Raw genomic sequence first — 27579 nt, forward strand, 5'->3', positions numbered from 1 at the left:
TTTTCTGACTTAATGGGTTGTTGAAGTGATCTTTGATTGAAACAATAGTGAATGTTCCCCGCGATCTAAAACAATATCGTACTCTAGAGGTATGTTGAGGTACGTTGCGTCAACTTTATTTTCATCTAACCATTCACTAGTTTCCGAACTCTTCTGTAAGGCGATGACTGCCAAATGTTATGTCTGACGCTAGGCAGCGATACAAACTGTTAGGATTCTTTAGATTGGAGGGAGTGTTAAACCAGAAGAATAGATAGAAACGCGCTTTTTCAACATAGTTTGAGAGGCAAAGTAGATATTGCACTTTTTACAGATTCTATTAGCTAGCCTAGACTGAATTGATGGACAAAACCGTCATACGGAAGAATCGGAAAGCCTTTGGCAGTACGGGGTTAGGGTTACCATTTGACTCAAATGGTAATATAATAATAAAACGATTGTAATTTATATTATATGTTAGTAGTTGTAATTTATTGAATGTCTCTGGGAAACTTATTATAATAATTTATAATATTATATTATAAATAATTTAATAAAATATCATTTCAAATTCCCGGCATTTAATATTAGTTTCCCTACACACGAAACATCATTTCTATACCATTTAGTAGATATAAATACCTTTAAAATCTGCTCATTAAAACTAAAAAAAACAATTTTAAATTGACATCATTTTGGTCTCAACACACCTTTTATTGTTAAACTTTTCAGCACTCCCCTACCCACCCACCCACCCCCATTATTTACTGACATCATTTATGGATGACCCCTAACCCACCCTTGCTTTATAAATCAAATATTTTAACTTTTCAAAATATGCAATCTCGCTTAGGTAAAAAAAAAAATTAATAAAACTCTTAAAGGGATTTCCCATAACTTGTAAGTTTTCTTTGTTTCTTGTAAGTTTTCCCTTGTTCAACTTGTAAGTTATGGGAAATCCTTTTAAGATTTTTTTTTTAGTTAATTTTTTTACCTAACATAATTGCGCATTTCGAAAAGGTAAAATTGTTTATTTATAAAGCAAGGGCGTGTTATACTTTTTAAATTATTAAATTTTCAAACTGCGTAAATTAAAAAATATATATTTACTACATATTAAAATGTATACATATTATAATATGATTATAATATGATATTAAATATATATTAAAAATTTATATTTACTACATCTTAATATGTATAAATATTACTGTGTATACATTAAACTGTGTAAATTAAAAAAAATATATTTACTACATATTAATATTATTATGTAGTAAATATATATATATTTTAATTTACACAGTTTGCGAATTCAATAATTTAAAAAGTATAACTCACCCTTGCTTTATAAATAAACAATTTTACCTTTTCAAAATGTTTTTAAATTTTTTTTAAAAGTATTTAGGTTTCATAATATATTATGAAACAAAAATATATATTTACTATAGTAACTATATTTTTGGTTTCAGAATATATTATGAAACGTGAATGCATTTTAAAAAAATATCTTAGCGAGGCTATAGGTGTTAAACGATTAAGTAAAATTGTTTTAATTATGTTAAAACAATTTTACTTAATCGAAAATTTACTTAATAACGAAAATTTAAAAGAATTATAACACTTTCATTGTCTGATGAACAAATTTTACTAAATAATAGAAACTTTATAATAATTATAAAATTAGTGACTTATTTTGAGAGATTTCAATGTAATTTTTTTATAAAGCAACATAAAATATTTAGTACTAAATTTTCTCCACGAAGAAATATTGCAAGAAATAAAAGTTTTAAAGACGAATTAACATTAAAGACGAATCAACTTTAAGTAGGCATGTTTTACAGACTTATTTGATTCATCATTAGTATATAAATAGTATTTATAAAACAAATAATATTTAAAACCAGCACATATTTGGTTTATGTAGATTAATTTTTTGGTATCAACAGTTTCCAGTATGATAAATAATAGACCAACTTTATCATGACACACGCTGTGTTTTAAATTATTGTTAATAATAAAAATATTAAATTGCATTGAGACTTTATAATCTTCAGCAAAACAAAACAAAAACTAAAATATAATACATAACTATTATATATACATAAATTTATATAATTATAGTATAATAATATATACTTGATACCAAATATAATATATAATTGATGGCATTATTTTCCATTTTTTTAATAAATATTTTTGATAACTAAACCAAAAATATATTTTTAAAAAAATATTAAAAAAATGTAAAAGAAAAGAATTAATGCAATCATCAATAATAAACATAAGCAATTTATGAATATGATAATTTTAAACAAAAAACAGCAAAAGAAACAATACGTATTGCAATGCGGTAAGCGTTAAACCATTTTGATAAATCTGCCTCGATATCAATTTTAACATTTATTTCCCATACGGGTCCCAGACAGATCCCGCAAAAAATACCCTTATGTATCCCATACCAGATTACCGGACAAATCTCATATGGTACCCATATCGGTTGGTTGGCTGGGATATATATATAATATATACATGTATATACATATATATATATATATATATATATATATATATATATATATATATATATATATATATATATATATATATATATATATGCATATGTAATGTGTGTAAGTCTTAAATAAATGTTGGCGTAGTCTATATAGTTTTATTTATAGCACTTTCCTAAATGACCACTTCTATGCCATATATTGTTATTGTTGCATGTTATTATTATCTCTATAATTAACATTATTATTTTTATTATTGATACTATTGCAAATTGATAATGTTATCATTATAATTGTAACTATTAATATTATTACTACTGTTATTATTTACAATGATTATTTTTAATTTTACTATTATAAATTACTATTAGATTTATGTACTTTTTCAAATTTACGGTTAATATTTAAAGGTCGTCACGTAATTGCTAGTTACATTACATTTGTGACTGATTCTAGCTTTGAATTAATTTTATTTTATATAGTGAAATAAAAGATTGTTCGATATAGTAAGACTAGTACTGGTGCTCATTTTCACCTCACTGCTCGTAGTCACCTTGGATAAGCAACGAGTTGATAAGAGGTGATAACAGTTAACTTATTATCACTTATCAATTTATTTAAACATTTAATTGATTCAAAAGCATTTACTTAAGTTAGCACAAAACCTAAAATTAGAACCAAACCCGAAAAATTTAAAATATATATAAGTAAAGAAAATTTATAATATAAAGAAGAGAAATATAAAATTCATAAGTGCTTTTCTAATGCTTTATCTTCAATGTTACGGCAAAAATTCAGATAAAAATTGCAATAAATTATGGTATAAAAGTCCTATTAAAGTTTGTTTATTTATATCAAAATATTATTTGCATTTTTTAAATTATGGTATCTGTTACCGCCTGCGGTAGGTTTATAATTTTCTCAAAAATCGTTTATTTATGGTATAATATTGTTTGCAGTGTTATAATTTATGCAGCAATTGTAGTTGATCTAAAGATCTAACCTTTCCAATCGGAATTTTTACCTAGCTCAATCTGCCTAATATATTCCTTCCACCAAATATCTTTTCACAATCGTAATTAGTGTAGTTACTGTACGAAAGAATTTCGTTAAATTTATCACATCAATAAGCGTCCCAACAAATTAAAGAAACACATTAGTTTTATTCTAAATCTTATTTCCATTTTTCACCAATGAATGGGTTTAATAGCATTTGTTTTTCAACTTTTAAGTTTGTTTATTACAAAACTGTAAACTAATGCTCAACTAAACGTAAAAATTATTTCGCTGTTTACGTAAACTGTTTAATTCAGTACAAAAATATTTAATCTTCTTTCTTCGCAGTAAGCAATAAAAGACGTAGTTAAACAAAATGTTATTTATGGTACAATACCAGTATCCCGTGTTACGGTAAACAAGTAAACATAGACCGTATTTCATGTTACGGTAAATAACGAAAAATTATTCCGTTAAAAAGAAAAATCTTCAAATAGCATGGTGCCTAAATCCAAAAGATGTGCTCGTAGCTTTACAACACTTAAGGTACTAAAGATTTATAAAGATCAATGTAAGATCTTTATACTAATTACAAATAATCAAATAAACGTTGTAGTTAAAAAGGATTTAACTACACCGAATGGAAACAAAGTGGAAATCGGTACGATATTAAACTGCAGTAAAATATATGTGGAACACTATTTAACTAATTCACCCTACTTACCCAAAATAAATATTAGTGAAACTATTATAGACCCTAATGACCACATATGGGGCCATATGCCATTTAGCTTACTTTTCAATTATGTCAAAACTATATACGATGAGACAGTAATTCTATCGTAAAAATGTTTTGTGCCATCAAAAAAAGTTTATATGTTTATAAAATGTTTATAAAAGAATTGGCTTTTTCGCTAAAACATTTAATAGTCTGTCAAAATTAAATGTAATAGCCATGAAATGCATTATAATAATTCTTTCTCTAATGCTACAGAAGCCCTCATTGCGGTCCACAGTCAAAGAACATGCAGAATGTTTAGTGAGATGAATTACGTTACGGAGGAATGGAAACTTTAGTGAATTGATGCGGGAAATCAAATATATCCAGAGCAAATTTAATACCTCTAAAAAGAAGAGGACATTCAAGGATACCTCAAGAATTTTTTTAAAACTAATGATGGAAGGTAGAGTTGCTGCTGCGCTAAAACTTTTAGTTCGGGATTCCAGGCCTTGTTTTAAATAACGAATGCTTAATGCATCAGCTTAATGTGAGTTTGACGTTTTAAAATTCTCTTTATCTCTTCATTTTTTAAAGACATTGATGTCTTTAAAAACCACCGCAATATAATAAATTTCCGTAAAACGCGACCATTAAAATAATAACTAAACCAAAAACAATAAAGAAATGTAATATTAGAATGTTTATTTTCTTTAAATTTTTAAATTATTCTTAAATAATTAAATGAATTATTAAATTTTTTTAAATGCTTAAACAAACTTTTTTTCTTAACATTGATATGTTCAAATTTATTTATTTAAAATATAATTTTTTTATTTTGGTTTTTAATTTCTGCTCTGCTAATAAATGCTCTTTATAAAAAAAAAAAATCTGGGAGTAAAAAATTAAAAAATCATCATTTTATTTACTTTTCCAATGATTTGTATTTGTCAACAGCAAGTTTTGTACGTTCAAAACGTATGTATTCTGCAAATTTTTGATGCAGCCTTTAAATTCGTCTACAATTTTTAGTATAAAAAAAAAAAGTATAGGACAGAATGGCAGAAAAAATTGCGATAAAAATGAGCTCTTTAATTTTTAAAGAAAAAGTAAAATTAAAATAACGAACAATATTTATTTAAATTTTAAAATAAAATTGATAGTTAAGTTCTACTCAAGAATAAACTTTAATTTTGTTATCTATATAAAATTATATAAATATGTATATATTTATATTTTTATGCATTTATATACAATATCATGCAATATAAATTTTCTATCAGTTAAATTATTTCATGAAGAGTGTCTGTTAAAATATCATCTTCGGTATCAATATCACTATCTGTATCATCTATATCGCTTGTTTAAATTATTTCATCAAAGTCTACTAAGTTTTTCTGAACTTCTTGATCAGATGTAGTAGTTAGACAGTTTCTACGCTTTTGCATATATATTGCGAGAGAACTCTCAATAATTTCGTTTTTCTATAGATCTAACCTTTCCAATCGGAATTCTTACCTAGCTCAATCTGCTTAGTATATTCCTTCTATCAAATCTCAATAATAATCTTCAACCGACCAAAGACTATGGTTTCCAAGAATTACAACACAATCAGCAAGTGCTTCGTGAATCAAAGAAAGTCTTTAATCTGATAATAGTGACAGTGCTAAATGTCCTTTCAACTTGAAATTTAATCCAGATATACCGTAAAACGGGGTGAATAGAAACAATTTTCAACTTTGGTTTAAAATTTTGCATATTTGTAGTTGTTTTAGGTACACCATTTTTTCCCCAAATACAGGTCTCTGTTAGACCTACATTTTTACGGTATTTCCATTTTTTTATCTTATTTCATTTTAAAGAAAACAAATAAAAACATGGTGTTTCTATTCACCCCGCAGATGGGGGTAAATAGTAACAGTACTTCAATTTCATGTGTTTCTCTATTGAAACAAATTTAGGGTGAATTGAAACAGACAAATATGGATTTTTGGTCAATAAATGAATACAAATAGTTTTATTTCTTAACATAATGATTTATTTGAGTACATAAACAAAAGAAGTTACATAAAATGTACCCTACGGTAAGAAAACAAATTGGAATAGTCCTCTTCATCTTCTGATGATATCTTCACACGCTTTCGGCTTTTCTTTGGCTGAATCTGTTCAACACCTGAGGTACCTGGGTTTTGGCCAGTAGAACGTGAAGTTTGGGGAATCTCATCGTCCACGTCGAAGTCCTCAACACCGATACTTTTGCCAAGTTTCTCATTTACTTTGGTCCTTTTTGGCCTTATTTTAGGAGTCTGATCATGATGCAGACTCTGAAGGAGCTCTTAGAAACTCCTGTCAACAGCTTCAGTACTCTTTTGAATGTTTCTGGATTCTGATTTTCCTCATTATCAATGATTTTTGGAAGCATAGACAGCACTTTGTTCCTGTTTAGAGGCGCTATACCGCACTTCTTAAAACCGCTTATCACATTTTCTTCCTTCAATGAATCACACAACTTTTTCAATAACGCTGGAAATTTGTCCTTAGGAACAGTTGCTTCTGCTCTTCCTGGGCCCTTTTTCCACTCTTCGAGAATCTGCCGCCATGTTTTCAATGGGTGAGAAAAGGCTACGTCTAGAGGTTGTGTGAGATGGGTGGAGTTAGCTGGGAGAAAACTAAAACTGATATCATTGTCTTTACACAACTTCACAGATTCCATTGATAAGTGGGAAGACAAATTGTCCCCAATCAGAATTTTTCGACCCGTTTTGTTTTTCAGGTACGGAAGAGCAACTGTCAGTACCCAATCTTCAAAGCAAAAGAAATCGAACCAGCCAGACTATGTTGGATTGTACCTGGCGTTTTTTGGCCCACCTTCTGTCCAGCTTTGATACAAGTGCATAGCCTAATACACAACGTAAGGTGGTAAAATACAATCAGCAGCGGCTGCAAACATCACAGACGTAGATGACTTTGATGAGTTTATGACTCTTTCTGGATATTTTGTCCCTCTACGTATAATAACCTTTCGCTTACCAGGGTCATCACTTAGATTCGTCTCATTGATATTAGATAAAGGCAAATACGATATTAGATAAAGGCGATATTAGATAAAGGCACACCGATAATATATATACGATATTAGATATACTTAGATTCGTCTCATCGATATTAGATAAAGGCGTATAGGATATTAGATAAATACGATTTCAGATAAAGGCACATCCTTTAATTCATTTGTCAGTTCATCAAAATAGTTGTTAATTGTTTCTGGTGTTACACCTGCCCTCGAGCGTTTAATATTCTGACACATTCTCACGGCCAGTTGTTCCTTATGACGTTTTATAAATGATTCCACAAAGCCACGGCCGGGGAGGTTCTCTTTAAACCTCTTAACTTCTTTCCCTCTCCGGTCTAAAAAGTCTTTTACAAGGAGTCGTAGAGTTGTAGTGTCAATGGGATAACCCCATTCGCCACATATCTTAAGCCTACCAACAAACAGCTGTTCTTCTTCAAGAGATAATGCTGTCTGACCACCATGTTTCTTCAAATTTGGACCTCTTTTCAAGTGTCGATAAAGAACACTATAATGCAAACCATGTTTTTCAGCTGACTTTCGAAGGCTTAATCCATTCTGTATGTCAGAAATTGCTTTTTCGATTGTTTTTGGATCGTGGTTTTTGTAGCCACCTCCAACCTCGTGTTTGTACTTCCTTGGCATTTTACAGGGTTCTGAAATAAAACAGCTGTGTCAGTTAAGTATATAACCACGGCTATCTAAAACACAGGCCTATTAATCGTGCAAACCGTAAAAATAACTGGAGGCCGATTAGTAAAAATTTAGTTTAGGCTTTATTTTGATTTATAAAATTATTTTAACAAATTACAATTGTTATCTAATTTGTCAACTAAAGGCATACTTATTTTATATTTATTGAAGAAAAAATATTACCAAAATTCAATAAAACATAATTGATTCAAAAGAGTTTTATGTAAATCCAAAAACAAAAAACAACACAAGTTTTAATTTAATCACTCAGTTTTAAAATTTTTTGAGCTGGCTCCTTGTAAGAGCGTGGAGTTTTTAGCTTTGAATAATTATTTTAATAAATATTTGACAAAATTTTACAACTTTTCATACACTTATTATTCTTGAAATAACCAAAAAAAAATTGTTGATTGATTGAAAGTAGTATGATAAGGAATGCAAACAAACTGGCAAAGTATCATATCCAGTGCAATATCCAGTGCAATAAAAAGTATATAACAAAAGAAAGTAAATTGACTTAAAATGTCAGTTGGCTCTGTTAAACCACCTCTATCTAAGTCTAAGAGATAAGCACCATACTCATTACAATATGAATATGTATCAGTGTCAAGATCTTCATAACCAATCTTAAATTGAAGGTCCCCAGCAATGTTTACTAAAGCCATTTTAACAGAGTCAGTTAAACTAGACTCTAATGTTTTCAAAGAATCAAATATTTCACTTTCCTTTTGTATTAGTTGCCTCTGACAGTTTTATGCAAGTATGGCCAAGATGAAGCTCACGAAAGTCTCAATCATATTGTAAAAGTAGTTTTGAGTGCTCAATTTTAGTTTTTTCTAAAACTTATTGAACCAAAATAACATAAGCACCACCAGCTCCTTGACGTAACTTACTCAATGCCTCTTCAATAGGGTCAGATGGTAAAGTCACCAAGTTTTACAAATTTGTGTGATGTACTTAACAAATATTTTGCTAACTCAACTAATCCTTTTAAAGTATGGACTATCGCTTTAGATGTTCCAACAGTCAATGCTTTAATTCTATTTTTTCTATTATGGCAATCCATATCTTCACAGATTTGTGATAATGAAAGTATCTGTTACAGACGAAGATCATCAGTCGAATTTATGACAAAGCGCAATGGGTCTCTTAACCTTTTATTATCACCCAGTTTGTGAACATTAATAATTTTCCATGCGTCTATAAACATTTTTAGAAATACATCTGTTCCTTTAACATTGGTTTGGTCTATTTTAGGATGTGTTGATAAGGCAGAAAGAGTTTCATCACAAAAAACTCTCAAACACAAAGATAAATTTTGTCGCTCAACAGGTTTTGGAAAGATAGAAGCTGTATTTAAACGTGAAAGAGTCACAAGTGTTTTACTTTCTAAGTTGTAAAGGTTCTTAAGATCACTCCACCTTGCAATTAAATTATCATCATCATCATCATCTCTAAATTGCATTTTTTCAGTAATCCAATTATTTCTTATGTTTTTCTATATATGAACATAATCGTAAAGTAAAAAAATGTTATTTTTAGTCACCCATGGTTTCTCTTCTAAAGTTTCAAAGAGAGAGAAAAACTTTACATCGACTTTATTATTGTCACATATAATCGCAACACAAAGTCCATTTGCATTTGAAATTGATCCAAGTATAGAATCAACTACTTCATACTGAAAATCTGAATCAAAACAACATACTGGAATCATGCATACTATAAAAGTGGGTCCACCAAAAAGGCATTTAATCATTACAGCTAATATTGTTTTTGCTAATTTGTCTGGTTGATTAACAGATTTCCCAAATAGTTCTCCACCGTGATAAGTTAATGAAGCTTTAACATATACTTCATCAACTATTAAAATGCACTGTCGTTGTCGGTTAGTAACTTTGCAAAAAACATGCAAAATAAATTCATCATTGTTTAATTTTGAAGCTTTTGATGTCAATTTTTGTAGAGTAGAAACACTGGGAAGCTGATAATCATTTCGAATTCGCTTTTGAAGTGCTCTTGAAACAGAAAAATATTCAAAAGCTCGAACAATAGTGTTGAAGAATACAGTGTATCTCCAATACTTAAGACTTTCATAGAAGATAAACTTTCTACAATAACATGTTTTTTTATCGATTGATGATATAGTATGTTTGAAAAGTGTGGTAAGATCAGACTTAAGAGTGAAATTGTGGTATGAGTAAGATTTAAGAGACCGTTCGAGAGGGGGGCCGTCAAATGAGCGAGAGGGGGGCCGAATAAAAAAATGTTAGGAATATTGATTTGTTTAAATGAAGAATAAAAAAATGTTAAGAATTTGTTTAATAAAGGTTCATAATCAATGGAATCGAAAAATAAACCGTATATGAATGTTGGAAAAGTGTGGTAAGATCAGACTTAAGAGTAAAATTGTGGTAAGAGTAAGACTTAAGAGACCGTCAAATGAGCGAGAGGGGGGCCGAATAAAAAAAATGTTAGGAATCTTTATTGTCGGCCGAGAAGAGGCCGTCAAATGAGCGTAGTCAAGGGTAAAATAGTCAGAAATAAAAAAAAGTTAGGAAATTTAATTTGTTTAATGAAGCGTGATGCGCATGCGCAGTTATAATAGAGGTTCAGATGTAAAAAAATTTATTCATATAAAAAAATGTTACAATAAAAAAAATGTTAAACTTCTCTGAAAATGAGATAGTTCTTTTTCACAAAATTTTCAAACGTCATGTTTGGGTGAAATCGTTTCCCGATGGTGATATAGTGATTATAAATGTTAAGTTCCTCAACGAATGTTTTGTTATATTGTTCCGCAATCTCCAAGACAAAAAGTGCTTCTTCAGCTGATAAATTGATTGTGTTTTTATAGAGACAATTGCCATTTCCACACATTGTATTAGTTAGCTAAAAAATAAAAAATAAAAATTTATTCATATAAATATTTACAATTGAGTTCAAACGGTGGGGCATCACATATCCACACTTCTTTAAGCTCAAAGGGTGGGGCGTCACATATCCACTCTTCTGTTTCTTCGACTTCTTTTTTTTCTAATTTTAAGTTCTTTAGTTCAAGTTTTGCACATTTTTCAAAATTAAGACCTCGGAGAGGTCTTTTTAATTTCGTGTTGTTAATTTTAATTTTAAAACTTTCACCATCGAGTTCACACTCTTAATCATCATTTTTAGTTGTATTATTCATTTATTTTTCTAAAAAAAAAGATAAAATGTTAGTATAAAGTTGTATAAAAAATAGGAATAAAAAAAGCAATAAAAAAATAAGAAATAAAAAAAGACAAAAATGTAATAAAACAATATATATTTCTGAAAATAAAAAAAATACAAAAAAAATTATTTTTGAAGACTACAACTTTGGCAAACGCGACATTTTGTTGTGCAAAAATATCTTGTATTAATTAATTGCGAATGTCGCAAACTTTCTTTGTTCATGATAAACAAGTAGGGATACATGGCTGTAAAAAAAAAATAAAGAAAAAGGTTAAATAGAAAAAAAAAATTTTAATTTAAAATTATATTAGAAATGGACATACCTTTCATTTAATTGCAAATTTTTTTAGTTGTTTTTTTCTTGGCATAAACACTTGTTTTATTTATTTTGTTCAATTTTTTTAGCTATAAATATAAAATAATATCGTTTACATGTACAAATTTTTGTGAGGTAATAAAATAATATTGTTTTATAGCCAAATTAATATAATTTTTTAATAAAATATAAAAATGTTCATATTGAGTGTTATTTAAAAAAGGTTGAATATAATGCGAATTTAAAATTTCAATGCTTGTATATATAAAATAAGCTTGATCGTAAAAAAATTCCAAGTGTTTTCAATATCAGTTGATTTGTAAAAACGTAATAATAAATAATATATTCTGAATCGTAGAATTTAATTGGTATTACTTTGGCAAGTTCTTTTAAAAATGCTTGTATTTCAACTCGTATTCTTGCAAATCCCATATTTCTTTTACATAATTGTTTCAACGTTGGTATTTTTTCATATTTATAGTTTAGTCTTGTTTGTGGACAAAACCATACCCATTTATGATAATGCATATCGTATTCTTGGAAAGTTTTTCTTTGTACTTGCATTTTTTTAATTAGTTATCTAAGAAAGAATTTTAAAAAATTAATTTACAATATTAACATGAATAAAACAAGGTTCTGTAATACAAAAATATTGTTGCTTTGCCCAGTTTATATAAGCCATTATTAAATGATATAGTTTTTTCATTAAATTTGTTTTTAGTTGTTTAGTGGATCAGCAAAATATGATATTTCTGTAAAAAGTAAACTAAATAATCTGTAAAGGTTACGTCTTTGAAGATGAAAAAATAATAAATGTTTCTTTTATTCTGACATCCCATTCTTAAAAGATGTTTTTTCGATAGCTGTAAAGTAATAATTTAATTTCATCTTTATTTTTCCATTTGGAGAGTGGTAGTTTGGTTCTATCGAATACAGAAAAGATTTTATTTTGTAATTGTTCAAACTCAAAACGAATTCGTTGATGTGCCAAAGTACTTTTACATAAATCTTTCAAGGTGAGTTGAGATTGATTTTCAAAGGTAAATTTGTTGGTGTTATCTAATCTATCATTGTCGTAATGAAAAAGATAATAAGAAAAATGTCGTTAGTTTGGTTAAAACCAAATCAGTGTTTCGTCTTCAAATTTTTTAATGTGAGAACGAATGTTTTCCAAATAAATGCAACGTTCTTTCGTTTTTTTGTCCAACTTTTTGACTTTTTTTTCTCGTTCCATTTGTTTTTTACGTTTATGCAGAAAGTAGTGAAATGAAGTAAATTCTTTTTCAAGTATGTTGCCAATATTGCCCCAGTTGCTGCCCATTTTTTTAATTAGTTAACTAAAAAATTACAAATATAAAAAAATATAATAAAAAAAATTATGTTTCGGAAACAAGTCATAGTTTTAGTTATACAAGTAAAAAAACTATATTTTGTTTCCCAAAAAAAGTTTTTAGAAGAAATCAGGTTCTTGAGCGCATTCAGGTGCTTCAGGTGGTTCAGCATTAAGAAAATGATAAAAATTCAAAAGTTCTTCTTGCTTGGCTTCAATGACAATTTCTACTAAATTCATTTTTTTATTAGTTAATCTAAAAAAAAAATATTTTAGTATATAACAAAATATTTTATTGTATAAAAAAATCATTACATAAAAATAGAATTAAAAAAAAATGACAAATTTTTTACAAAAAAAAAATATATTATTGAATTGTAATAGAAATAAATAAGTAATTATTAATAATAAGTTGCTTTAGTTCTTCGTGTGAAATGAAATTGGGAAATCCAACTGCTACATTATATTCTTCGGTAGGTTTATCAAAAGAACTCGCGTTTAAACTTTGAAGATAATTATCACTCGTAATAGTGTGAGCAAAAAATGTATCGTTATTTTTTAGACTGCAAATCACTTTTTTGGTAAAAGGTCATTTTAAAGCGTCATCAAGGTCTCCTCGCACAAGTTGGAAGTAAATGGCTACATTGTTTACGTTTGTACTTCGAGTATATATTTTCATACGATAATGTGTAAATAGGTTGTGAATAATAAGCTTCATCAGATAGTAGTCTGAGATTCATTTGATCGAGTTTGATGATTTGACTGTCTTTAAAGATGTGCTGTATTACTTTTGTTTCTTTGGTTTGTTGAATTGATTTTTTTAATGCTAAGAATTCTGTACTGTTTTCTAAGCATCAGTGTTACGTTCGTTCAACTATGTTTAACTACGGTCAACGAAGTTGAACGTAATTGAACGTAAATAAACGTAACGTAGTTTTGTTTCAATTACGTTACGTTTATTTACGGTATTTTTGTATTAATCATCTTAGTTAAACGTAAATGAACAAAGTTGAACGTAGTTGAACCAAATACATTTTTGAACAACCTAATTAACTTTTATAAACCACTGATTTGTATTGCTAGTATAAATAACCAAAATTAAATTTAAGAAGATGTTAAAGCCAGAGTTTAGTGTGATTTTAGAAAGTCGAGCCTAAGCCTGCGAAAATGTGGTCTCAAGCCTGTACTTTTTGAACTAAAATTAGACTTGGCAAAGTTTCCAAAAATATTGTGTAATATGTTAGCAATAATAGTGTAAAGGAAAAACATTTGCTTAAAAGCCAATTTATCATTAATTTTATTGAATTATTAAATTACAACCCTTAAACAAGCAATTAAGCACATTTTTTTTTGTATTGAACTATTTGTAACAATTTATTATAACAATTATTGTAAACAATAAGACAAAATAGAGAAATGAAACTTTATTGCAATAAAAAAGGATACATTAAAATTTGTGAATATTACAAAATATTGGAATACAATTTTGAAATTAAATTCCAAAAACCCAAATGTTTAAAGGAGTGGTGTAGCCCCCACTTTCCTCATTAACATTCTTACAAGAATAGGCATTTATATCAGAGAGTTTATTTTAATTCCTCTATTTAGAACAAAATTGTTTGACTGAAGTGATGGGAGAAGAAAACTTTTTTTTTCATTTAAGCTTTGGGCAAAAAATAATCAGCAAAATTTTTTATTCGTTGTAGGGTGAAAATTTGCAAAAGCATCTTTTCTGTTCTTTGCACTTGTTTTTTACAAAAGCTATTAGGTACTGATAGTATTTAATCAAAAGAATTGTTTAACTGCAATAAGACTAACTGTTATAATAAATTTGTTCCAAAACAAGGTATGGACTAAATTCGGACTGAAATGAGAATTTAATTTCTGCATGTGGGATAAGGGTGATTCAAGAAAAACACAAAAGAAAACATTTAGATGTGCTGTTTTAGGCACATGGATAAAATCTTGAATGAAAAGTACAAAAATCTTTGATTTTACAAAAAAAACTTAAAAAATATAATCTCCAATTTTAATGTTTTGCTAATTGCATGATACTCCGATTAGTTTTTTAATTAATATTCTTCAATATCTTACCAAAATTGCACCCCAAAGTTCTGCTGGATATCCTATAACACTGGGCATTGCCCCCCCCCCCCCCTACTTCTGCTAGATAGTCTTTAAAAAAAAAACTTAGAAAAAATTGAGAAATTCGAGATATATGATACTCGAGATTCTTTCTGCCTCTAATTTTTTATTATTTTTAACTGTTTACTAACTGCACAATACAAAAAAATCTGATCAGTTTTTACTGTAAGTGTTTCTCCATTCCACGTTGTTTCTTTTCCTCTTCAGTTTCAATGCTTTCTGCCAGATTTCTCTTTATTTTTGCCATATTTGAATGACAGAAAACAAGCATGTGCACATTTTCTGGATCAAGGTTGTGTCTTTGATTTGTAACAATGCCCCCAGCAACAGAAAAAACTCGCTCAGATGAAGCAGAAGTGACTGGAATGCAAAGAAATTTTCGTGCCAGCTTTGAGAGTAATGGCAAAGAGGTTGAACTATTTCTCCACCACATCAGAATATCCAGTTCTTTAGGATCTGGCCTTGGCATTGCCAAATATTTATCAAGTTCTTCCTCCATGTTTGATTTTGTTTTGTTTGATGAACAGTCTGAAATTAATCACATTGTTATATTACTATGGCTCTTTTTTAAGAAGATTTTTAACATTGCATGAAAAATTAAAAGCAGCTGGAATTAATTATACGTTTATAAATTAAACATGAATCTAAAATGGAGAATTAGTAAGTTAGAGTTAAATAAAATGTTTAAATTGCTTTAACAAGTTAAAGAAAAGTATTGGCAAATTGCCACATTTTTGTCTTTGAACATTAAGGACGGCAATAGCCCAAAAAGATTTATATAAGCAATCACTGATAAAAGATAGGTGTAGATTAGCTATAGGCATTTTGTTCATACCCAATGGTTTGGACCCTATAGTGACCCATTAATAAATGACACAAAAGTTATTTTAGTTGAATCAGCAATGCATGAAACTTAGTAGGACTTTTCATGTAATTTACTGGGGATATTACATAAAGAAATAAGATAATTTGAATTAAATAAATTATCAAATTTGTATTGGAAGCCACAAAGGAACAATAAGTATTTAAAAATTTTTATGATAAAAACTTCATAAACAAGTTTTTGAAACTCACCCTGCTAAACTGCAGTGTAAATTTCCAGCCATGTGCGCAAAATCTTTTACCTAGAACCACCCTTCATGAAAAATATTTAGCTAATTCAAAACCAACCCTTTTCTTGAGCGGTCTTCAATTTTTTCATAGAAAAAGAAAAAACTTCTTTTTTCTAGTTTTGAATTCACTAAAACTTATTGAAAAAGTTCTTTCAAACAAATTTCAAAAGTAAGTTAAACACAGTTATTGTACTAAGATTATTTTAACCAAAATCTTCTGTCAAAACTATTTTAACTTGAAACAATAAATATTATAGTTAACCAAGACTTTTATTAGAATACCAACTATTCTACTGTATGTGTTAAAGTTTAGACTGTATCTAAATGCAGGCTAGGTTAAAATTAGGAATTTAACTATTTCTTGTATTATAAGATTAAAGTCTTTACAGCGATCATTAGAACTTCTTACATACTTAAAAAGATTATTATTTTACAATGTTTCTAAGATCTACATACATATAAGGCCCTGATAATATAAAACACATTAAATTTTTGTTGATGTAAAGTTTTTTAAGTAGTCAAGTCACCAATTAACTAATGTCAAAATAAAGCAAAAAAGAGGTATTTAAATTTGATATCTGGGTCCACAGGCAAATCAGGAATTAATTTAAGTTAAAATAAAGCAGAACAGGAAGCAATATCTACTCAATCACTATTCAAATTTGAAAGATGAAAATAAAGAAATATTATAGACCTGATTTTTTTGCACTGACCCTTAAATATTTAACAAAACAGATGGCAATACCTTTCCAATTGGTTTCAAACACCAGTTGTTCTAAAGGGTCTGTTTGATCAATGATGTTTGGCTCCTCTGGAATGCTTTGACGGTTTGCATTGTTTCCAGATGAATGACTATCTACAAGTTTTGTCTTGATGTTGTTAAATCGATTTATTTTGTGCAAAACAGCTCCTTTGTAGAACGGATGAAGTAAATTAGACAAAGCATACAGATCTTGCTTTGTTCCGCAAAGTTCAAATCTTTGTTCAAGCTGTTCCAAAAGTTTAGTTGCAAAGTTCTGAATATTCAAGTCATCCGATGTATTGACTCTATCTGTTAGTAAGTGTTGAATTCGAAACAGTTCACCACAAATAAGATGAATAGTTGGAACTGAGTCTGCAGAAAGCTTTTCAGAAAGTTCTTTGAAGAGCTCAAGGATTGGAAAAATCATTGCTAGAATTTGTAACTCAGCTTGTGTAGGGATGAAGTCATATTTCTTATTTTGAAGGTGTTCTAATGCTGGTTGAATTTTGAGAATGGATTTAATCATCATTGCATTTGAATTCCATCTGGTCGAAACAGGAGCGATGACTCTAATTGGTGCCACTGAAAAAAAGAAATATTTAAAAAATCATTTAAAGTATTTAAGTTTAAGGATCACACTACCAATGGTGTTCAATTAAACTATTATTATTTATTTTGAAGTATTATACAGGCTAGCAAGATAGACTTGCTTCTACTAGAATTAGTCACTATTTTTATAGTTATGTTGTCTATTTAGAAGTACATTGTTTACTTTTATTTTCAAATGCAGGAGTTCAAATGAATGACTTGATGAACCCTATTTTACTTACTCGGGTATCTAGTAAATCCACCTGGGTTAGTGGATTATGATATTTCAACAAAATATTTCTTCTTTTGGTTATTGGACAATCAAGGAGTTTGGTGAAGTCTTTTGAGGAAAAAATACCCCACTAACATGGAAAATCAGAATATGGGTAAACATTTATCTTCAAATTGAGGTTATCTCAGAACTTGCCGATTACAAAGGGAATTTAAACTGTTTTAGGTACCATTAATGGGTGTGTTTACCTAGACAAAGAAAGTACTATAGTCTTATAGGCTCAATGAGCCTGTCTAATTTCACTTTTATTTTGATGAGTAGTAACTTCAGTGGAATGAGACCATGAGTGTGGTATTGGAAGCAAGTAAAACATGAAGTTTGAAGTTAACAGCAATTTTGAATATGAAATCATAAAAAAATGTTCAGTTATGAGGAGAATATAAAAAATAAAATAATATCGTAATTCTCCTCAATCAAAAACTGAGGACAGATAAAAATATGAATTCATGAATGACGTTTCATATTATGAGCTATACTCTAAAATAGTGTTCGTTAATTTATTTTGGAATATTAAGTTCATATTTAATATCACTCAATGGAATATTTTTGTTAAATCATGATTATTTGGCATTGTTTCAAATAAATATCAAAAAAATATTTGTGGCAATATTTTTTTGGGGTGACAATTTTTAAATGAGGTTAACTAACAGTAGGGTTGCCTACCTGATGTGGTAAAAATTCCCTTTTTTTAAAGGAACTGTTTTATTAAAAATTCTTTTGACTCTTGTACAGACAGAGTTGACGCTATTTAGTTTTTTACAATGGAGTCATATATATATATATGCTAGGATATGAAAAATTCATCAATTTTCTTCTTTCCAGAAATAAAATCTGTAAAAAATGTTTATATAATCTGTGTATAATGCAACACAACTACAATTTGCTATTTTTAAATATGGCATTGTGAATGGTTGGTTACTTTAAATTTTAATTCTTAATTTTTTACAATAGCAGAAGACAATTGAAAAAAATTTCAAAATAGTGATTTAGTATAAACTAACTGTACCTCCTACATCCTTGCAAGCTTTCTTGATCAGCTCATTAGCTAAAGTTGATTGATGGGTTTTGCTGGAGAGCAGGGTTGCTTTCGTTATTGCCTTTTGAATTGGTTCACATCCTTCATCAGCTTTCTGCAAGACAAGATTGATTGCATGATCAGCACATAGTAATGAGTGAGAAAGTTGAGAGCTGTTTGGAAAGGATGCCCTCATATTTGCAGCTGCATCATGAACCACTACCTTCTCACATTCTGACTTGACATTTTACAAAGATTAAATTTGTTTGTCTATTTCCACAGCTATTGCCACTGCAGTGTGAGATCCAGGAAAATGCTTGCAACTGATGACTTTTTTAATGAGGTTGAAATTTCTATTGACAAAATGCAAGGTAAGACTCATGTAAGCTTCATTAGCTTTTGATGTCCACATATCTGAAGTAAGAGCAAAACCATCAACTTCAGGTAGCTCTTGTTTTAACTCTGTAAAGATTTGTTTATGAATCTGTTCATATAGTAAGGGAAGCTTAAACTTTGCAAAAGTTGTAGAGTTATTAACTGTGACCCTTGGCAGCTGCTTCTTAAAAAATTCTTTTGTTTCTTCATGGTCAGCAACACTGAAAGGCATCGAGAGTGCAACAATCCACCTCATGAAATCCAGGTCAAACTGATGCTGGCGCTTGTCGTAAGTAGAATACTTTGGCTGGAAGAATGATGCAATTGACACAGCACTTTCTTCACGAAGTTTTTTTGAGTTTGAAGGACTTTGTAGACTGCCTGATCCTGAAAAAATATTATTGTTTTCAGTCATCAGAAACATTTTATACATCTCAAAATCTAAATAATTTTTTTACATTTTTCATTATTTTATTTATCTCCTTATTAGGCATTCATTTTTCGGTTGAGTAGGACAGTGGTACAATTGCAAAAATGGAATGTATTCCTGATTATTCACTGTATATTAGGCATGAGTATTCTGCTCTTTTATGATGGACCTGAAGGAACTTTATTGGAGAATTCAAATTATTGAACCTAGCCTAAACTATCTGTGTGTCTGTGGAACAGAAGAATTCTTTTAAAACAAATAGAAATTCATACTTAAAAAGTTCACTAATGAGGTACCTTTTAACTCAGTTCCAATGTTTACTCAAGAGGGGCTTTCTATTTTAAAAGGTACCTTAGGCCCATTAGGGCCAAATTTAGAGAATTGATGTGACTGAGCCCGGTTTTTTCAACATCTTTAAAGATAAATAGTTGGGAGTTAGCAAAGTTCACTCCTTCAAAATGTGTCTAAAAACGGATTTCATTATGAACTCAATATTCTGTTTCATAAACCAATCTTTATTTAGTTCAGAGTTTTACTGTGGAACTTATTTTTAAGGCCTAAACTTGAATTAAGCTATCTCACCTCATGCGTGTTCAGGTGTTAAAATTGTTTATTTTGTTAATTTAAGAAGGAGCCAACGTTTGCAATAAAAATGCTATGAACGCCATTACAAAACTAAATATGTAACAGCTTGATAGGCATTTTTAGATGCTGAATTAAAAAAAACTCAATTAAATATTCCTTTTTCATTTAGAACTTACTGAAATTTTTTAAAAATGAGTCAATTCGAGTTGAGTTTTTAAAGTTTATTGATTGAATCATTTTTACTTGTATTAACTTTCTTCTTGTCCTTTCTCTAATGTGTACATTATCTTTTTGATAGGTATGCTGTAAAGTCTTTCCTTTCACAGAAATAAATGCACAAAAATATTCTTATCAAAATTTTTTGGGATTTAAGACTTAAAATCAGCTTAAAAATAGTTTTCTTTCAAACAATATCTTTAAGCCAGAGGCTTATAAAAACCATGCTGAATTTTTTTACTTGAAATAAGTACCTTACTAATTAGGAATAAAATTTCTATAAACCCACACTGTAGCAAAAAAATATTAGTATCTTACCTTTGTCACACTGATTTAACTTTTGTCCTGCTTCTAAAAATATCAGCAGATTCAATTGCTGCTTGTCTTTTTCGAGAGGCTTTCTTTTCAAGTACTTCTGCTGCAATTTTCTTGTGTTTTGACTTGAGATGACCCCACAATGCAGCTGTTGAAAGATTTTTACGGCGTAGTGTCACATTAGTGCACAGTCTACATTTAGCTTTTAGGACACCATCAGCATCTGGCTCACAGTCTTCAAAATGCTCCCATAATTCTGATGCTCTAACATTAGTCTCTGTCATTTCTAAAGTTTTTGTTTGATGTTTAATATCTAACTAATGACAAGCACTCCCAAATCACTAGTAAAATATTTCATTTTAATCACATTTTGAAAACAAAAACAAAATGGAACAAAAAAAGCTCCTATCTAAAATTTAATCATTCATAGCAATATGTTTATATATATATATATATATATATATATATATATATATATATATATATATATATATGTATATATATATATAATTTTTAATATTAAATTTGTAAATGTTCTAAATAATGCTTTTCTCTAAAAAAATCATTATAGGTTAAAAACTACCAACACAAGTTTTCTTTATGAGTAAAAATATTAATTATTTTTAATGTTATGCCTAAAACTTTATGGCACAGATCACTGAATGCAAGATTGCCAACAATTGTTGATGATTTTATTTCAATTAACAACATTTCTCATATAGCAACAAAAATTAGCATGCTTCTGTTAGTAAATTGGCAACATGATGTGAAGATTTATCAAGATTTATTAAATTACTCAATGTATGGGAAATAAAAGTTAGCATACTAATAAAGAATTACTATCTTTGTCAAATTTTTATTTCAATTTTGTTTATTAAATAGCTTACACAATTGGAAATAACTTTACAATAGTAGTACTAAACTTTTTGTTTTTTACTAAAAATTAGTCAAAATAAATAAAATGTAGGTCCCCAAATGTGGCAATAGCCAGTATTAAGTCCTGATTATCTTTTTTAAGTTTTGATTTAGTACATTTGATATCTCAGTTTTTAATGCATTAAGGTAGTTAATTTACATCTTAAATTGACCTTATACCATTGCTAATCTTAGGTTGAAACTATTAGTTGAGGCAGCATTCATATATATTTACTAATTGCAAATTGGTGATGAAGTTTTCAATATTTTATGTTATCCTGCTCAACTTTGTTCAACTTCGTTCAACTTTGTTCAACTTCGTTCAACTTTGTTCAACTTCGTTTAACTTTGTTCAACTTCATTCAACTTTGTTCAACTTCATTCAACTTTGTTCAACTTCGTTAAATTATTATTTCGTTACGTTCAATTTTGGTTTTTGGGAAGATGAAGTCTGACTACGTTACGTTTCGTTACGGTCACAAAAATGAAGCTAACACTGGTGCTTACTGTTTTCATCTACAATTTGATTGAGTTTTGTTATTTCTTGATTGAGATTTTGTACATCTTCTTGATTTGCTAAAACCATCATGTTGTCATATAAGAGATTTTTTAATTCTGACATGTCTTTGTTCATTTCTTCTAGGGTTTAATGAAGTTTGGTATTCTCTTCTTTCAGATTTTTGATTTCTTGCTCTTTTTCTTTTGAGTTGGGTATTTGTTTAGTAAGGATTTCTTGATGATTTTTCATTCCATTCATGATGTGGTTAATAAAAAAATTCAAATAATTTAAATTTTTCTTTTCGTCTTGAATAATTTGCTCGAAATACTGATTTTGTTGTTCTTTATAAGATTGAAAACAGATAAAAGAGTGTTCATAGTAATCTTTATTATCTACTCTGGTATTACAAAAAAAACATATTTTTTGTATGTCAAGAAATTCATAATCGCATTCGTGGTTTAACAAATCTTGCACTTTTTCCTTACACGTAAAACATTCGTGTGAGAATTGGTCTGTAGAACATTCTATTTGATGGTTCATAAGTTGTTCTTTAGTAAATTCTTTGTCACAAAAACAGCTTGGATATGTGTTGTCTGCCATTTTTTATTAGCTGCTGAAAAAAAACGCAATAATAAAAAATACACTAGTCTTTCTTAATATAAAAGAATTAACTAATAAATAAAATGACTAAATAGAACAAATAAAAGAGCTAAAATAAAAAAAATGTTCATTTCAATGTCTTTCTTATCGTATTCGAATTCGTTTAAATGATAAAAAGTCACATTTTCTACTTCCAACTCGTTTTCTTTTTCAAACAGGTCTCCAAAACCAGGAAACATATCATCGAAATTTTCATCATTATTATTCATTTTTTTAGTTGCTAAAAAAAAAGAATTTATATTTTTATAAAAAGGAAAGAAAAAATTACAAATTTAATTCGGGGAGATCATCCATTTTATTCATAGCTTCAATGATATATTGTTCCAAATCCATTTCATCTAAAATTTCGTGAATTGCTTTTTCTACTTCTTCTTCTATCATTTGCTTTTTTAGTTCTTCAATATAATCCATGCTTCCATTTCTTCCATGTCTTCTTGTAGTAATTGTTCTAAATAAATATCGTATTCTTCTTCTGACATTTCTTCTAATTCCATTATTTCTTCCAATTCCTTTTCTTCTTTGTCTGACAATAACAAGTCGTGATAACAAATAGTCTGCTCGTTTATATTTTCACCATAACTTAAAGAAAAAAATAATAAATGTATAAAAAAATATAAAAAGAATTAAAAAATACAAATTGATATTCTTACCATCTACACTTTTTGATATATTGAATCATTCTTTAATATATTAGTTAGCTAAAAAAAATTACAAAAAAATTATTGCAACATAAAGTTTTGTAATAGAGTCATGCTTTCATTTATGTTATTTAAAAGTTCTTAATTTGTTTCTTTGACAGTTGAAAGGTCTAAGGACCAACTCCATAATGTATCGTATAAAATACGTGCTGCTTCAATTTCTGTTCCGTGTTTTTGATATAATAAAGTTAAAACTCTAAAGAATCTTTCATTCGTGTCTCGATAGTCTTGTTGTATGCATTTAATATCTCTTCTTTTATATCCAAGGTATTGAGCTAGACTTTCCCATTGCCATTGTAAACGTCCAGCTATTTTCAGTTTAATTAGTGAAAAGTTCATTTTTATTTTTGCTAAAAAAATATAATATTTATCGCAAAATAATTTTAATATTATTAATTTACAAACAGGTAATTCTAATAAAAGTTCATTATTAACATCTTCTTTTTGCCATTTCGTTAAAACAAAGTATAAATGACTTATCGCTCTTTTTTGTTTGTGTGCTGTAAAATGTAAAGAGTTAAAAAAAATTTTATTTTATCATAGTTTTTTAGATAACTAACATCAATTTTTTTAATTTCGTTTCTTTTAAACTTGAGATTAATAGCTAATTCTTTCCAAGCATGATTCAGTTGTTTTGAATTATGATTTATAATTGGTTTAATCATTTGTGTAATAACAAAATTGTATTAAAAAAAGTTGTTAAACAAAAAAAAAATATAAACAAAATTAATTTAAACACAAAAAAAAGACTATAAAAAAATTATTTTTTATAAAAAAATAATTTACAAAAAATTTCATAAAATTTGACTTTCATAATACGGATTTTATAAAAAAAAGTGAGAGGGAAATATTAAAAAAAATGAATTTATTTTTTATTAATAAAAGCAGTAAAGTTAAACTTACGAGAAGACTCATCAAGCTTTTGCTTTTTTCTTAGTGTTTCAATTAAATTGTGCACGACCTCTAGTCGTTTATCTAAAAGAAAAAAAATTACCCAAAGCCGCATTGTAAGGTTTTACTTGAGCTATTGGTATTTTTTTGCCATCTCTTATAATAAACAGTTTTGGGTATACTGTACTTTCATCTTTTTCTAACTGGTAATTTGTTTTGTTTATTTTAATAAACTCCATTTTTTTACTAAAAAAATGATTAGTTGTTTTATATAAAAAATACCATGTTGATTTTGTAATAAATTAAATATATATAAAAAAAAATATCATTTTTTATAAAATGCCAAAACAAGGTATACTCCTAGATCATTAAACACTGTCAATATGGCGCGTACAAAAACAACAGTTCCAAGAACAAAAAAAGCAGTTCAAACACAAACAAGTATAAAACAGAGTTCAACATCGACACAGACGGAAAGTCTGTATTTACCGAGCAATTGTAAAAGAATATTATATTGTTTACGAAGAACAAATAACAGATATAAAGATATAAAAGATATAAAAAACAAACCGTAAACTTGGAAGAGTTGGTAAAAGAATAAAACGCTGGGTTCATACTGCTGAATCATATGTCGATATTAAACATCAATTAAAAGAAGCAAACATAAGACGAAAAAATAAAAACAAATAATATATGAAGAGCACAATGGAAAAAACAGCAGTCACATTTTTCACATTTTGAGAAAACCTAAATTAAAGGTTTGAAACCTTTTTATTACAAATTATGTGAGAAACTGTCAATTCTTTTAATTTTTAAGGGAAGGTCATCCATTTAAGCATCAAATTTTAACAAATAAATATTCTGAAAATCATGTCAGCTCATGGAAAATTTTGTTTTTTCAAAATGTGTTCAGATTGGACTCTGCTGTTTTTTCCGTTGATTAGGACTTTGCCTGTTTTTCTATTGTAACACATAAGAAATAACTATATAAAACCATTAAATTTTAAAATTTTTTTATTTTAAACAAATAAAAAAATAAAAAATGCATGAACATTCACTGGTCTTGACCCTCATCTTCAACTTTATCGTCATACGGCAGAGCATCATAGAATGCCTCATTGGTGGTAAATTTTTTGAGGACTTGGAGGTCTTTGTACTTTGCAGCTGATATAGCCAGTCTGTCTTCATACAAAGCTACTGGCACTGCTGTGCATACTGAAAAATTGTTTTTTCTCGTTGGAACAATGATGTTTGTTTTCAAGAAAATACCGTTCCATGAGTCTCTGTGACAAACGGTCCCTGGACCTTCATCCTTGTTAAAAACCATTTCCCGAATGGGGCGCGTGGGGAACGGGCAGCCTTTCTTATACAATGGCCTTAGAAAGCCGGAGAAGTTTTTGACCAGATCCTGTTTAACATCAGTCACGTTAAATGGTGTAGGATGTTTTCGTGCTTCACTAAATATTTTTATCCAGTCATCTGGAACACTAGCACTAGACTTTGTATTTACTGGACCCATGTCCCTGTCGCACTCCATATAAGAATGTCCGCGCTCTGGGAATGTCACTGTCACTAAGGTAAACCTTTTTCTATGGTGCACCATATAATCTAAAAACCGAATCAGGGTAAAGTTCCTATTCCGTCCTGAGCAGGAATCGCAGAATAGTTCAAAGTGAGTAACCTCTTCGCTGACCTTGGTTGTGATGTGGTCATACAGGAAAGAAGCCACCTCATCTGAACCTTTCCTAGCGACAGTCTCATCATAGCAGTAAAGAAAAACATCATCAGTTGATAGTTGGTGAATGTTAAATGATTGGTATGTGAGCTTTCTGTTGCAGTAAAAGTCATTGGTGGACTTGTTATGTAGGTTGACATTTTTTTGGTAGTCAAACGTAAAGGCCTCAAGATGAGGTGTAATCTTGGCCCTTCGCTTAGCGTCTCTTTTTCTCCGGTAGAATGTGTCAGCCTTTCGCTGGTGGAGATCTTTTTGAAATTTTAACTGCTTCAGGTCCCTTATGAGGACTTCATTTGTTGGGTCTGATTCAAGAGTCTTTGTAGCAATTTCTATTTTTGCCAAGAACTGGTCGCAGGCTGAGCAAGTGTTGGTTCTTGGGTACCCAAAGCCAATGTTAAAATCGTTGTTGAATATAAGCCTGTATGACTCATACACTAAACTGTCTCCAGGCCACTTCTCTTGATATAAATCAAACATCTTGGAGATGCTGAGTTCTTCTGGCAGGTACAGCCGTCTCGTCTTCTCTTGTGAGTAATGAGACTGCCGACCCCTAAACAAAGAGATGTGGTCTCTTATTCTCTGCCGCAGTTCATCAGATATTTTGTGATCACTGCCATGCTTTCCTCGTCCATCAACAGGAGGCAGGCCTGGGGTGAGTAAAAAAAATTAAAAAAAAGTTATAAAAATGCATGTTCAGAGAATAACAGCACTCTTTATGAATTTCAACATTTCTTTTTAAATATTGAAATGTATTAATATATAGACAAGAAAGGATTATAGAAAAATGTGCATTTTTTTTACATTAACTATGATAAGAAAAAATAGCTTTTTTATTCCACAAACTGAAACAAAAAACTATTGCTAATAGTATAAATTACCTGTAGTAGCAAGACTTCTCTTGATAGTCTCAAGTCTCCCTTGAAGGCTTGAAAGCAAACATAGGCAAATGAATCTGGGTCAACATCATCTGTACTCTTCAGGAATACTTTATAGTGATAGCTGTGACTGTTTGCACTTTTAGGCTCTTCCTTTCGAGGTCTTTTTCGGCTAATCTCCGTCACTGTGATTAGTGAAGCAAGATAGGAATCCTGTAAAAAGAAGCAATATAAGATTATTAACGCAACCGGTCACACATCTTTGGAAACACAAGCATTTTTATAAAATTTAAAATATATAAGTCTACCTACTTTGTTAGAATTAACAAATTTCACTGCTTTGTGCTAGGACCTACTCAGAAAGTTGAACATAATAGAATGATCGATTTTATCAAGAATTGTCTATAGATAGTTGAACATAAATGAATTATCGATTTTATAAAGAAGTTTTTTTTTATTAGATAGACGTCTAGGCTTGTTGGTATGCTGCGTTCAAATAGAACAATGAACTGTGATATTGGGTCCACCCCACTAAAAAACTAAGTTAAAAATGCCTATTAAACATACAATACCAGCCTTGGGTATCATAACACAGTAATACAACCAGATGTCTACCATGGTTATGATTCAGATGTACAGGTCTAGCTATTCTAGACCTAACTAAAT

At 29.1% G+C, this 27579-nt stretch overlaps 1 protein-coding gene across 1 annotated transcript; it reads right to left on the reverse strand.

The window, feature by feature from the left end:
• Positions 1-12945: 12945 nt before the first annotated feature.
• On the reverse strand, positions 12946-18915 carry LOC136078380 (uncharacterized). The gene is made up of 4 exons (XM_065794150.1): positions 18711-18915; positions 16828-17406; positions 15135-15498; positions 12946-13081 (listed from the first exon to the last, which is right to left on the reverse strand). The coding sequence occupies exons 1-4, from the start codon at positions 18913-18915 to the stop codon at positions 12946-12948; spliced, it is 1284 nt and encodes a 427-aa protein (XP_065650222.1).
• Positions 18916-27579: the final 8664 nt, after the last annotated feature.

Source organism: Hydra vulgaris, chromosome 03, assembly GCF_038396675.1.
Source record: "Hydra vulgaris chromosome 03, alternate assembly HydraT2T_AEP".
Taxonomy (NCBI): Eukaryota; Metazoa; Cnidaria; class Hydrozoa; order Anthoathecata; family Hydridae; genus Hydra; species Hydra vulgaris.